At 46.9% G+C, this 14,852-nt stretch overlaps 1 protein-coding gene across 1 annotated transcript in view; it reads left to right on the forward strand.

Moving 5' to 3' along the window:
* Positions 1-14,852, forward strand: part of DMBT1 (deleted in malignant brain tumors 1) — a 106,284-nt gene that overhangs the window by 71,539 nt on the left and 19,893 nt on the right. The window contains exons 42-44 of the mRNA XM_050803012.1: positions 26-349; positions 10,373-10,399; positions 11,030-11,062. Of these exons, the coding sequence (XP_050658969.1) occupies positions 26-349; positions 10,373-10,399; positions 11,030-11,062 (384 nt within the window). The remainder of the gene's footprint in view (positions 1-25; positions 350-10,372; positions 10,400-11,029; positions 11,063-14,852) is intronic.

A 14,852-nucleotide genomic window follows, 5' to 3' on the forward strand; every position in this document is an offset into this window, starting at 1 on the left:
GAAGGGTTCTTCTGTTGCCCTGTAGGATCTGAATCCAGTTTGGCCCTGAGGCTGGTGAATGGAGGTGACAGGTGTCAGGGCCGAGTGGAGGTCCTATACCGAGGCTCCTGGGGCACCGTGTGTGATGACTCCTGGGACACCAGTGACGCCAATGTGGTCTGCAGGCAGCTGGGCTGTGGCTGGGCCACGTCAGCCCCAGGAAATGCCCGGTTTGGCCAGGGCTCAGGACCCATTGTCCTGGATGACGTGCGCTGCTCAGGACAGGAGTCCTACCTGTGGAACTGTCCCCACAGAGGCTGGCTCTCCCACAACTGTGGCCATCATGAAGACGCTGGTGTCATCTGCTCAGGTGGGTCTCCAAGACATTGGGCTGCCTCTCTTAGGTTGAAGTTTGCCCCTGAAGAAAATCCTAATTACATTGTGATCTCCTCACTCAAAGCTTCTTCTCTGTTTTCTGTATTTCTGTAGTCTTGTTAGCTCTCTGCTAAGAATCTGTATGAATTTTGCTACAGTACCTGATCACTTAGGCCAGGGCTCTAAACTGAGACAACCACCCAGACTTTATCTGCTTCCTGAGGTAGTGCAAGAAAGAGGAAGAAGAGAAACGTGCTGGCTCCCCAGAGCTCCATTTCTCCCAGGCTGAGTAGCGCTGGGTGAGGGTATCGTGGACACAGCACAGACAGCAGGGGCAGGGAGGGATTCTCTGACTGCAAGGAACTCTGAACTAAAGATGCTTGTCTGGAAATGGATTCTCAGCTGAGATCCGGTGAGGACGTCTGGAAATAGCGGCTCAAGGGTTAGGAGTGCAAATGCATGTCTGTTTGTGTCAGGCCCGGGTCACATGGGGTTGGAGTCCTTGACCTCAGGTCCTCCCAGAACGCTGCAGAGCACTGCCTGTGCCCCAGGTCCGGTGTGCGGAGGGCAGCTCCCATGAAGCCAGCCAGGCATGGCTTATTATTGCCTGTGGTCGGGTCTGGAAGATCACACAAGGCATTTGGGTTGGAGTGGCCTCCTCAGCCTTGCTGTCTCAGGAACTGCCAAAACATGCAAGGGAAAGGGTTGGTTTAGGGTCAATCTGGTCACCCTGGGCAGACACAGTTACTCACCTCGGAGCTGACAATAGTGGCTGGGATCTGCCCAGACCCCTTATATGATGCATCTCTGTGGGGATGTCCTCGGCAATGCCTCTCCCTCTGTGACAGGGACTAGGATGGACTGAGTGTCAGGCTTGCCCAGTTCCTTCTACCTTTGTTGCGGTTTTGCCATTTTCTGTATAGTGCATCTGATCGGACCTTCTCTTTCTCACAGCTGCCCAGTCCCAGTCAACGCCCAGGCCAGGTGAGTCCCCAGCATCCTTCCTCGGGATGTCCCTTCTCTTTCTGCCCAGTTACCTCTTCCCCACTCCACAGAGCTCTCCTGCTTCTCTGTGCAGATACTGTGGGGCATGTTATTTTCACCCCCACCACTCTGTAACTGAGACCCCAGCACAGTGCTTCAACAGACCTAGGGTTCAGGAGGCTTCTGTTTTCTGTTCAGTTTATCTCAGCTTTCATGAAGCAGTCTTATAGTGTACAATGGAAAACCCTTACAGGTTCAGGAAGTGGCCTCGTGTTTAATGAGTTTTGGCTCCTTCATATTCAGAGCTGATACAACATTTCTGAGAATTGAGAGTGATTGTCAAAGTCACCTGGGAAGGCAATGTCAGTTCGAGCCTTAAACATGACTTCTGCCATGGGCAAGCAATGTCAGTGCAGGCCTGATACCTCCATCCCTCACTCCTTCAAACAGCCCAGATTTTGCAGGGCCACATCTGCATCCAGAAAAGGCAGAGGCCATGCTTGGGCAGGGAGAGGGATAATAAATATTTCTGATGCCTCCACTTACCAAGAAACTTGATACCCGTTTGGACGGCTCCTTGGTTGCCTAACATTTTAGCTCCAACTGTCAGAGTCTCAGCAAATGGTGTCAGATGTGCCCATCAGTCCATGTGTCACTGGATGGGGCAGGCTAACCCTTTGTAGCCGAGAAAAGGACATCTCCCACTTCAGAGGTAGGAGGGATGAGACTGGTCTCCAGCAAGGCTTTTGTTCCTGGCTGAGCTCACTGAGCTGAAGACTTGGGCAGCACTTGGAGCAAGTGGCAGGAACCAGAAATTGAATAGTTTTCATGATGCTTGCCTGATCCAGAGACTTTTTTTTTTTTTTTTGTAGCTTTTCATCTTCAAGTCTAATTTTGTGTTTTCTCTTTGTTGCAATTTACAGATACTTGGCTCACCACCAACTTACTGACACCGCCAATAGGTAAATCATCCTCTCACTCCTCCCAGAGGCTCAATCTCTACCTCTGGACAAATGTTTCTTTTGAAAATGATAGAATGAGGCTCAAGGTGGGAGCCTCTGTTTTTCATGTTTCTGCGAATGGCCTGGGGAGAAAGGTGGACTCCCTGGGAACCTAGTTCTGGGTCTGATGTTGGGGGCTGGAGGGTGCTAGTGACCTGTCTCCCCCGGGATTCTGTTTTATGTAGTCATGAAAGATCCTCATCCAGGTGCTCAGAACAAGCCCTGGAGGGCTCCCTAATCCTACTGGGACCTTGTTCCTGGCCCTCAGGCCACAGGCTGCAGACCTGAGAAGAGTGGGGAAAGTGCCTGTCCCCGCCGCCGTCTGGCCAAAGTCCTGCCATTTCTGGCACTTTGTTAGAAGCCAGAGAGGACCCTGTGGGTGCCACCAAACTCCTGAACATGAGGCAGGTCTCGGCCTCCTATCTGGAGCTGTGGGGCTTCATCCTGTGTGAGAATGGAGCTCAGAATGAGGAGTGAGGCCTCCATTCCTGTCACTTCCAGTGGAGTCGCAGGTGCTTTCCCAATTATTTGAGCTTCCATAGACTTGGGTAGAGTAGGACCTCACTGTTTCTTCCACTATGATGAAGCTGAACCTCTGTTTGTATTCATATTCGAAGGTGATTACCTGCCCACGTGACTTTGGCCATGAGAAACTGCCCTGAGTGTAGAACATTCCTTAAATCCTTAAATCCTTGAACTCATAATCAGTATGGATGAAGGGTTCTTCTGTTGCCCTGTAGGATCTGAATCCAGTTTGGCCCTGAGGCTGGTGAATGGAGGTGACAGGTGTCAGGGCCGAGTGGAGGTCCTATACCGAGGCTCCTGGGGCACCGTATGTGATGACTACTGGGACACCAATGATGCCAATGTGGTCTGCAGGCAGCTGGGCTGTGGCTGGGCCACGTCAGCCCCAGGAAATGCCCGGTTTGGCCAGGGCTCAGGACCCATTGTCCTGGATGACGTGCGCTGCTCAGGACAGGAGTCCTACCTGTGGAACTGTCCCCACAGAGGCTGGCTCTCCCACAACTGTGGCCATCATGAAGACGCTGGTGTCATTTGCTCAGGTGGGCCTTCAAGACCTTGGGCTGCCTCTCTTAGGTTGAAGTTTGCCCCTGAAGAAAATCCTAATTACATTCTGATCTCCTCACTCGTAGCTGCTTCTATGTTTTCTATATTTCTGTAGTCTTGTTAGCTCTCTGCTAAGAATCTGTATGAATCTTGCTACAGTACCTGTTATAGTTGTGGTCACTTAGGCCAGGGCTCCAAACTGAGACAACCACCCAGACTTTATCTGCTTCCTGAGGTAGTGCAAGGAAGAGGCAGAAGAGAAACGTGCTGGCTCCCCAGGGCTCCATTTCTCCCAGGCTGAGTAGCGCTGGGTGAGGGTATCGTGGACACAGCACAGGCAGCAGGGGCAGGGAGGGATTCTCTGACTGCAAGGAGCTCTGAACTAAAGATGCTTGTCTGGAAATGGGTTCTCAGCTGAGACCCAGTGAGGACGTCTGGAGATAGCGGCTCAAGGACTAGGAGTGCAAATGCATGTCTGTTTGTGTCAGGCCCGGGTCACATGGGGTTGGAGTCCTTGACCTCAGGTCCTCCCAGAACGCTGCAGAGCACTGCCTGTGCCCCAGGTCCGGTGTGCGGAGGGCAGCCCCCATGAAGCCAGCCAGGCATGGCTTGTTATTGCCTGTGGTCGGGTCTGGAAGATCACACAAGGCATTTGGGCTGGAGTGGCCTCCTCAGCCTTGCTGTCTCAGGAACTGCCAAAACATGCAAGGGAAAGGGTTGGTTTTCGGTCAATCTGGTCACCCTGGGCAGACACAGTTACTCACCTCGGAGCTGACAATAGTGGCTGGGATCTGACCAGACCCCTTATATGGTGCATCTCTGTGGGGATGTCCACGGCAACGCCTCTCCCTCTGTGACAGGGACTAGGATGGACTGAGTGTCAGGCTTGCCCAGTTCCTTCTACCTTTGTTGCGGTTTTGCCATTTTCTGTATAGTGCATCTGATCCGACCTTCTCTTTCTCACAGCTGCCCAGTCCCAGTCAACGCCCAGGCCAGGTGAGTCCCCAGCATCCTTCCTCGGGATGTCCCTTCTCTTTCTGCCCAGTTACCTCTTCCCCACTCCACAGAGCTCTCCTGCTTCTCTGTGCAGATACTGTGGGGCATGTTATTTTCACCCCCCACCACTCTGTAACTGAGACCCCAGCACAGTGCTTCAACAGACCTAGGGTTCAGGAGGCTTCTGTTTTCTGTTCATTTATCTCAGCTTTCATGAAGCAGTCTTATAGTGTACAATGGAAAACCCTTACAGGTTCAGGAAGTGGCCTCGTGTTTAATGAGTTTTGGCTCCTTCATACTCAGAACTGATATAACCTTTCTGAGAATTGAGAGTGATTGCCACAGTCACCTGGGAGGACAATGTCAGTTTGAGCCTTAAACATGACTTCTGCCATGGGCAAGCAATGTCAGTGCAGGCCTGATACCTCCATCCCTCTCTCCTTCAAACAGCCCAGATTTTGCAGGGCCACATCTGCATCCAGAAAAGGCCGAGGCCATGCTTGGGCAGGGAGAGGGATAATAAATATTTCTGATGCCTCCACTTACCAAGAAACTTGATACCCGTTTGGACGGCTCCTTGGTTGCCTAACATTTTAGCTCCAACTGTCAGAGTCTCAGCAAATGGTGTCATATGTGCCCATCAGTCCATGTGTCACTGGATGGGGCAGGCTAACCCTTTGTAGCCGAGAAAAGGACATCTCCCACTTCAGAGATAGGAGGGATGAGACTGGTCTCCAGCAAGGCTTTTGTTCCTGGCTGAGCTCACTGAGCTGAAGACTTGGGCAGCACTTGGAGCAAGTGGCAGGAACCAGAAATTGAATAGTTTTCATGATGCTTGCCTGGTCCAGAGACTTTTTTTTTTTTTTGTAGCTTTTCATCTTCAAGTCTAATTTTGTGTTTTCTCTTTGTTGCAATTTACAGATACTTGGCTGACCACCAACTTACTGACACCGCCAATAGGTAAATCATCCTCTCACTCTTCCCAGAGGCTCACTGTCTACCTCTGGACAAATGTTTCTTTTGAAAATGATAGAATGAGGCTCAAGCGGGTGACTCTGTTTTTCATGTTTCTGCATTTGCCTGGGGAGAAAAGTGGACTCCCTGGGAATCTAGTTCTGGGTCTGATGTTGGAGGCTGGAGGGTACTAGTGACCTGTCTCCCCTGGGATTATGTTTTATGTAGTCAGGAAAGATCCTCATCCAGGTGCTCAGAACAAGCCCGGGAGGGCTCCCTAATCCTACTGGGACCTTGTTCCTGGCCCTCAGGCCACAGGCTGCAGATGTGAAAACAGTGGGGAAAGTGCCTGTCCCCGCCGCCATCTGGCCAAAGTCCTGCCATTCCTGGCACTTTGTTAGAAGCCAGAGAGGACCCTGTGGGTGCCACCAAACTCCTGAACATGAGGCAGGTCTCGGCCTCCTATCTGGAGCTGTGGGGCTTCATCCTGTGTGAGAATGGAGCTCAGAATGAGGAGTGAGGCCTCCATTCCTGTCACTTCCAGTGGAGTCACAGGTGCTTTCCCAATTATTTGAGCTTCCATAGACTTGGGTAGAGTAGGACCTCACTGTTTCTTCCACTATGATGAAGCTGAACCTCTGTTTGTATTCATATTCCAAGGTGATTACCTGCCCACGTGACTTTGGCCATGAGAAACTGCCCTGAGTGTAGAACATTCCTTAAATCCTTAAATCCTTGAACTCATAATCAGTATGGATGAAGGGTTCTTCTGTTGCCCTGTAGGATCTGAATCCAGTTTGGCCCTGAGGCTGGTGAATGGAGGTGACAGGTGTCAGGGCCGAGTGGAGGTCCTATACCGAGGCTCCTGGGGCACCGTATGTGATGACTACTGGGACACCAATGATGCCAATGTGGTCTGCAGGCAGCTGGGCTGTGGCTGGGCCACGTCAGCCCCAGGAAATGCCCGGTTTGGCCAGGGCTCAGGACCCATTGTCCTGGATGACGTGCGCTGCTCAGGACAGGAGTCCTACCTGTGGAACTGTCCCCACAGAGGCTGGCTCTCCCACAACTGTGGCCATAATGAAGACGCTGGTGTCATCTGCTCAGGTGGGTCTCCAAGACTTTCCAGACCCAAGAGTGGGCTCCCTCTCTTGGGGTGGAGTTTGCTCCAGAGGAAATTCGTAATTGCATTCTGATCTCCTCACTCGAAGCTTCTTCTGTGTTTCCTATGTTTCTGAAGACTTGTTAGCTCTCTGCTAAGAATCCATATGAATTCACTGCCTGGTGTTCCTATGGTCACTTAGGAGAGAGGGCCAAACTCACACAACAATCCAGACTTTATCCCCTTCCTAAGGCAGCGCAAGGAAGAGGCAGAAGAGAAAACTGCTGGCTCCTCAGGGTTCCATTTCTCCCCTGCTGAGTAACAGTGGGTGAGGGTATGGTAGCCACTGCACAGACAGCGGGGCGGAGGAGGGATCCTCTCCTTGGGAGAGACTCATGGTAAGGAAAGGACACATTTTGGGGTAGGGAATTCTCACTTAAGGCCCCAGTAAGGAGCATTTGGATTGGAGGCATATGGGCTAGCAGTGTAAATGTGTAGCTGTGCATGTGTGACCTGGTTCTTCATCAGTTTCAACTCCTTCCAAAGAACTGAAGTGCATTGTCTGTCTAGCAAGCCTGGTGGGAGGGCAGCCCCCATGAGATCGCCAGGCAAACCCTTGTTATTACCTGTGGTTTGGGATGGAAGATCACACAGGAGATTTTTGCTGGAGTGGTATCCTGAGACTTGCTGACTTGGTGAATTACTAAAACCTTCAAGGGAAAGGGTTGGTTTTGGTTCAACTTGGACATCACATCCAGACACAGAGTTAATCGCCTTGGAGCTGGAAATGGTGGGCAGAATCTGCTTGGACCTTTTCTAAGGAGCATCTTCGAGTCCAGCCAAAGCACTGGCATTCAGCAGGTCTGGGTGAAACTCCTGGGTCTTGCTTGAAGCCTCTGGCCACTCCTTACCTCATTCGATGTGGAAGGTTCCCTTATTTACCAGTTGTCAATTGATCTTTAAAGAGGATTTATTATTAGGGATGCTTTTGTTTGCACATGGCAGGAACTGAACTCAAACTCTCTTTAGCTAGAAAGGAATTCATTGGCTCAGGTATCCAGAATGTTTAGTGGTGGATCTGGAGCTTCAGGTACAGCTGGTTCCAGAAGTTCTAAGTCTTTTTTCCCTATGCTTTGCTTACATTTACCCTTTTATCTGTGTGGGCTTCACTATCAACTTGCTTTTTGCATATGGCTGAAAGACAGCAGAGGGCAGCCCCAAGTCTATATCCCACCAGGAGAAGGAGTCAGGCTGTCCCAGTACCTCTGGCTGACAAGGCCTGGGAGGACTCTGATTGACCTGCTTGTCAACAGGTGCTTTCTTCCAAACCATCTCTATTAGCTCTGATGGCTCAGCCAGAGTTCTATACCCATCTTTGTGTTCCCTTGGGGCGATGGGAAGGATGGGGGCACTAGGCTGTACTTGAACCTTGTAGGATGCTACTTTTTAAAATAGGAATGACTGTTTCTATTAGCATAAAAAACAGGCAGGATGTTTGAGACAGAGTCAGCAGTCCCTTAGTTGGACCCTTCCTTTCCTTTGATACTCTCTGCTCTTTGTTGGCTGACGTTACCCCTCTATCCCAAGATGGAACCTTCCCTCTCCCTGGCTGTTGTCCATGTTCGTTACCATCATCTCTATCTAGTTCCAGGACTTTTTCATTATCCCCAACTGAAAGCTCTTACCCCTTAACCATTCATAATCCATTCCTCTTTCCCTCAGCTCCTGGCAACCACTAATCTGCTTTCTGTCTCTGTATACAGATTTTACTAAGAACCCTGATCATTTTCTGTGAATGGAATCATAGCCTTTTCTGTCTGGCTTCATTCACTTAACATAATGTTTCCAAGGTTCATTCATGTTTTAGCATGTGTCAGAACTTCATTACTTTTAATTGCCAACTAATATTCCATTGTATGGCCATGCCATCTTTTGTCTATCCATTTATCAGCTTATGGACATTTGGATTGCTTCCATCTTTTGGCTGTTGTGAATAAGGCTGCTATGAACATTAGTGTGTGATTTTTTTGTTTGCACTTGTGTTTCCAATTTTGGGAGATATATATCTAGGAGTGGGATTTCTGGGTAATAGGGTAATTATGTTTAATTTATTGTGGAAACACCGAACAGTTGCCATAGCTGCTGCACCAATTTGCTTTCCCCCCAGCAATGCCTGAGAATTCTGATTCCTCCATATCCTCACCAACACTTGTTATGATGTCTTTTTCATCATGGCCATCCTAGTGGGTGTAAGGTGGTATTTCATGGTGTTTTGATTTGCATTTCCCTGATGACTAATGATGCTGAGCATCTTTTCATGTGTTGGTGGGCCCTTTGTATATATTCTTGGGAGAAGAGTGGCTTCGTTTTATAGATACTAAGCTGAAGACCAGAAGAACTAGACTAATATCAGTATCTTAGCCCAGCTCCTGAGCTCACCGGACAGGGTTCAGTTACACAGAGGGATCAGGATGCCTGGCCCAGTGTTGTGTCTAGCATGTGACATTCCTTCATGGAGGCCTAACTCTGCCATTTTTCCTCCACTCTCAGGCATAGGCACCTCTAGGTATGCACAACTAAGTGTTATCATAGTCACTTCTGCCCACTGTCCCTGTAGCTCATGGTATTCAGTGGGTCCAGGTTTTGTTTCAGATTGAAGGCAAGCTGTGGGTTTGAAAGTGACTCAGGAACAAGCCTCAGGCCTGATGGGGTGGTCCCTGTGAGCAGAGTGAGTCAGCCAGAGGTGGAGAGGTGGAATCTCCCAAGAACCAGGTCCTAGGGCTGCACTTTGCCAGGCAAGTGGGAGCTGGTCTTGGTTGCATCCTGCTGCAGGGGCGCTTGAGCCCAGTGGTCCCTGCAGATCCAGGCTGATGGCTCCTGCACTTTAACCTCTGAATCTGAAGGCCTGGCTCAGCACTTGAATTTCTGGGCACTGAGATAACTCCATTGGAGAACATGCACAGCTCAGTCCGTGCCCAAAGGTTCTAGAAGACAGCCCTTAAGGATAACATGTTGAAGAACAGGCTTCCGTCAATGTCTATGCTGCTGGAGAACATTGACTGGAGACCCAGAAACCTTGGCCTTCTGGAAGAATTCAGAACTTCACTCTGACCTCAGATCCTCTCCCTTTAGCAGATACAGGAGAGAGTGAATTTTCCTGTCTCTTCTAGAATCCAATTCTGGTGTGGCCCTGAGGCTGGTGAATGGAGGTGACAGGTGTCAGGAGTGGAGGTCCTATACCAAGGCTCCTGGGGCACCATGTGTGATGACAGCTGGGACACCAATGATGCCAATGTGGTCTGCAGGCAGCTGGGCTGTGGCTGGGCCATGTCAGCCCCTGGAAATGCCCAGTTTGGTCAGGGCTCAGGACCCATTGTCCTGGATGATGTGCGCTGCTCAGGGAACGAGTCCTACCTGTGGAGCTGCCCCCACAATGACTGGCTCTCCCTCAGCTGTCAGCATAGTGAAGCCACTGTCATCTGTTCAGATGGGCCTCCAAGACTTGGGCCTCTATTTTAGTGCATGGTTTTCTCCATGACAAGGCTTCTTTTTGCACTAACCTCCTCCCAGCCTGAGCTTCTCTTCTAGATGGCCAGTTTCTCTGATACCTCAACAGGGCAAGAACATCAGCAAATGTTGTCGATGTCTTTGACTTTTATGGGTAGGCACTAGCTTCTTCCTTACATAGGTTCCTATAGCAAACAAGGGTTCAGTCAACTTTCAGCTGTAAGAGTGAATTCTTCAAACACCTTTTTTTGAGACTAACCCTTAATGTTTATGTCTACTGTTCCACTCTCCTGGATGACTCTTGGGGAGCATTTCTAAGTGACAAGGTGGGACAGACACTCAACATTTATCTCGCTCATCATCCTGGGCACTGGGACTGACTCACGTTTTCTTCTTTTCCTTGCAGCCACCCAAATAAATTCTACTGTGTCAGGTGAGTCTGCTCCACCCCAGCCTAGCAATATTCTCTTGGAAATTCCACTCTCTCTTGTTTCCAGAAGTAGGAGGAGTAGGGTAAGTTCCCCCTGAGGGGTAATTTCTCTCTGAGGGCTCAGACCTTTGTTAGGGTGATGAGCTGAGTTCCCACTGCCATCACTCTCATGTCTGGCTGCACTGCAGAGGACCCCTGTGGCCTCCTGCTATTGCCTGCTGATAGTGCTAAGTGCTGGCAGAGATGCTGCTGTGGAAGGAGGCTTTGGTCCTCCCATTATTTCAGATGAAAATAACTGTCTAAATTAACCCATGGAAAATTGGGACCTTCATTTTAGAAACATAGCCAAGCGAGACTTCTGCATGTATTTGTCAAATGAAGAATTCTTTCACTTTGAGGGAGCCATCCCCAACATGTTTTTGTGCCACAGTGAAAATATCCTGGGCCAAATATGTTGGGAGGTGCTACATACTCTAGACCTTACTGGCCATGAACAGTGTAAACTGGAATGGTCAAGGCTCTGAGAAGTCCTATACTAAGGAAAAGGATTTAACTTTGTCAGTCATACAAATGACTATGGAATGGAAAAATTATCTAGTAAATTCCTAAACAGCTTCATTTTTTTTTTTCTAGATTGGTGGCATCCAACAACTACAATCACTACAAGTAAGTATCACATTTTCCACCTGAACCATAGGTCATGCATTTCTTATCCTCAAGCTGGGCTATCCATGAGTGAATGCTCTGCCCCCACCCCAGCCTTCCTCAATCTGCACATAGCCCTGGCCTGTCCCACTACACCCTTCACCTCTTCATTTGAATCAATGAGATAAGTATTCTTAAAATAATCGACTTAAAGGCTTTTATTTTGGGGGGTATCTCCAAAGCTTTGGGAAGAAGAAGGGAGACAAATAGTAAATGGATAATTTTACTACAAATTATGCTTTTCCACGTCATTTTTATTTCACTATATGGATATGTTTCAATAGATTTTCATTGCTTTTAAAAAATAGTAGGACTACTTTTCTGTGTTATTAAATCTTTTCTCACTATTATTTTAAGTGCCTGTATTGTATTCTACTATAGAGATACGCCATGAATTATTTGACAAATCCTCATACTAGATATTTGTTTGTATTTCTTCATTACTGTAAATGATTTTGTGATGAAGAATATTTTTATAGACAATTTTTTTGCATACCTCACTAATTTTTCCTTTAGGATATAAATGGGTGTACTGGACTAAAGTCAACATCAACATAGTGCCTGGTACATAGAATGTACTCCATACATACTAATTTTTACTGTGTAAGGTATTTTAAGATCTTGCTGTGTGTATGGTCCAACTACCATCAAGAATGGTTGTAAAATTATGGAATGATGTAACAGACAAAGTGATCTTCTTCCTCAGAGCTCACAATATTATTTAATACACAACCAACTAGAAAATTACAGTTGTGACAAGTGTTTCCAAGGAAAAGTTCAGTGTGCAAAGAGGAAGTATTAGTAGAGATCTTCCTTGACTAGGGGGTTAGGGGAAGTTCCTTATGGAAGTGACATTTAAGCTGGGAGTTAATAGAGGAGCAGGTTCATTTGCTGAAGTGTCTTCTAACTAGAAGGAATGCTTTGAAGGCCCTAGGCTGGGAAGGAGCTTGGCTCTTTGAAGGAGAGTGGGGTGGAGGCAAGGAGGGACTGCAGGAAATCTGTTGGGTGAGGCCAGATCATTCAGGGCCTTGTGGGTGGGTTAAGACTTCCATCTTTATCCTAAAGGTAGGGAGGCTGTGGAAAGATTTTAATCTTGAGAATTAGCTAATTGTAAATATATTTGCAAAAGATCATGTTTATCTTTTCTGCCAAACTGCATTTCCTGAAGGCAGGGGCCATATCTGCCTTTTCCATAATGTATCCTTATTATGCAGCATTGTGTCTGCCTTTCAAGAACTATTTATTGAAAGAATAAATGAACGAATGGATAAATTAATGAATACATACATAATTACTGTTGGCATTTTGGCATACGTTCCATACACTACACACACACACACACACACACACACACACACACACACACAGTATGGCATGCTTTATATCCCTTTGTATAACCCATCATTTTCATTTAAGTGTATATAATACTTTTTTCATGACCTTAAAATTAGCATTTTTATAGCATTGAAATTATTTGTATAGAAGAAGGTTTAATGACTACACAGTTTTCCACTGTATAGATATACCATCATTTAGTTAAACAGTTACTAATTGTGGGACAAAAACATTGTTTCCAATTATATTTTATAATGTTAAGTGACTACATATAATAGCATATTTTATAACCATTTCTATTTAATGTTTAGAAATATGTAATTCATATCCTTGCCTCTGAAAGTTTGACTTTATCCTTAATTATTTCCCAGTGTAGAAATAGAATGGGTGGGCAGGCCACACGATCTTCAAGAAACACTGTATTCCCACCAAATGGGAGAACACATTTCTATCTCATAAGGGACTTGTACCTAGGATATGTAAGTGACTCTTGTAGTCAATGATAAAAAGTCAAATAACCCAACTGAACAATAAGCAAAAGACCTAAGAGGTATTTCTCTACGGAAGATTCACAGATGGCAGAGAAGGCATTGGAAAGATGCTCAATGTCATTAGCCGTCAAGGACATGCAAATGAAACACCCAGTAGGTGGGTCGTAGTCAAAAAGCCAGATCATAGCAAGTGTTGATGAGGATGTGGAGAAATTGGAAACCTTATGCATGGCTTCAGGGAATGTGAAATGGTATAGCCACTTTGAGAAGCAGTTTGGTGGCTCCCCAAAAGGTTAGACCTGGAGTCACCATATGACCCACCACTTGAACTCCTAGGCATATACCCAGGAGACATGAAAACATACGTCCACACAGAAACTTGTATGTGAATGTTCAGGACAGCTTCATTCGTAGTAGCCAAATGTGAATGCAATGCAAATGTTCCTCATGGTGAATCAAGAAACAAATATGATACGTCCATGCAGTGGAGTATTATTTGGCAATAAAAATGAATTTAATAGTGGCCGGACGCGGTGGCTCACACCTGTAATCCCAGCACTTTGGGAGGCTGAGATGGGTGGATTGGCTGAGGTCAGGACTTTGAGACCAGCCTGGCCAACATGGTGAAACCCTGTCTCTACTAAAAATACAAAAATTAGCTGGGTGTGATGGTGGGCAGCTGTAATCCCAGCTACTTGGGAGGCTGGGGCAGGAGAATCGCTTGAATCTGGGAAGCGGAGGTTGCAGTGAGCTGAGATCGTGCCATTGCACTCCAGCCTGGGCTACAAGAGCGAAACTCCATCTCAAAAAAAAAAAAAAAAAAAAAAAAAGAATTTAATACTGATTTATGCTACAACATGATGAACTTTGAAAACATGTTGAGAAGTAAGTCAAAAAAGACTACCATATCGTACAATTTGTTTTATATAAAATGTCCAGAATAGTCAAATCTATAGGGACAGAAAAGTAGATCAGTGGTTGCCAGGAATGGAGGGTGTTGAGAAGAAATGGGGAGTGATTGCTAATCACTCCTAAACAAGGTTTCTTTTTAGGGTGACGAAAATAATCTAAAACTGTGGTGATTTCAGAGCTCTGAGTATGCTAAAAACCATGGACTTGTCCCCTTAGAAAAACTAAACAAAGAGTTATGAAAAAGAAAAAAAAAAAGAAAACATTTTAATTTATATCACTGAGTGCACATTTTGAAAAAATTTTTATTACTATAAACCACCCACAAAATGTTTGACTGTTTAGTATTTATCCCTTTCTGATAAATAGCAATAGCTAATATTGCTGGGTGCTTATGTGCCTGGCACTCTCTAAGAGTTTATATAGACATAGAAACATATCTCATGTTTAGGTATAAATGTTCATATATACACATCTTATTTGATACCCATAAGAGTCTGATGAGGCAGACGCCATTACCACTCTCATTTTTCTGATGAGGAAACTGAGGCAGAGAGGTTAAGTAACTGGCTCCGGATCATGGAGCTGATAGAGGCAGAGCCAAGATGCAAACCCAGGCTTCTTGTTGCAGAAACGCTGCTCCTAACCCAACGTTGTGCTACTTGTGAATTGACAGAGTCCTGTGCTCATGGAAGACGCTAGGGAGCACCCCGTATTATGGAGTGCTCTCCACGGGTCGGTGCTGTGCTCAGCCGGGACTATCCCACGTCCCTGTCTGTAGCGGATTGAACAATGATAGCAGTCACTTTGTTGCTTTCTTGGCATTTTTGCTAGAGGTGACACATGCTCCCTCTGAAGCTTAGGTCACCTCCTCCCAGAGGATTGCTGTCCAGGCCCAACAGGGAAAGCAGACTCGAATCAAAGCTCCTAATATTGGGCCACCTCGAACCAGGCCCAAGAGAGGGGACTTGTTTACAGGGAAAGTTAAGTCATGTTATAAAGTGCAGAAGATGAAA

This window comes from Macaca thibetana, chromosome 9 (genome assembly GCF_024542745.1).
Source record: "Macaca thibetana thibetana isolate TM-01 chromosome 9, ASM2454274v1, whole genome shotgun sequence".
NCBI lineage: Eukaryota > Metazoa > Chordata > Mammalia > Primates > Cercopithecidae > Macaca > Macaca thibetana.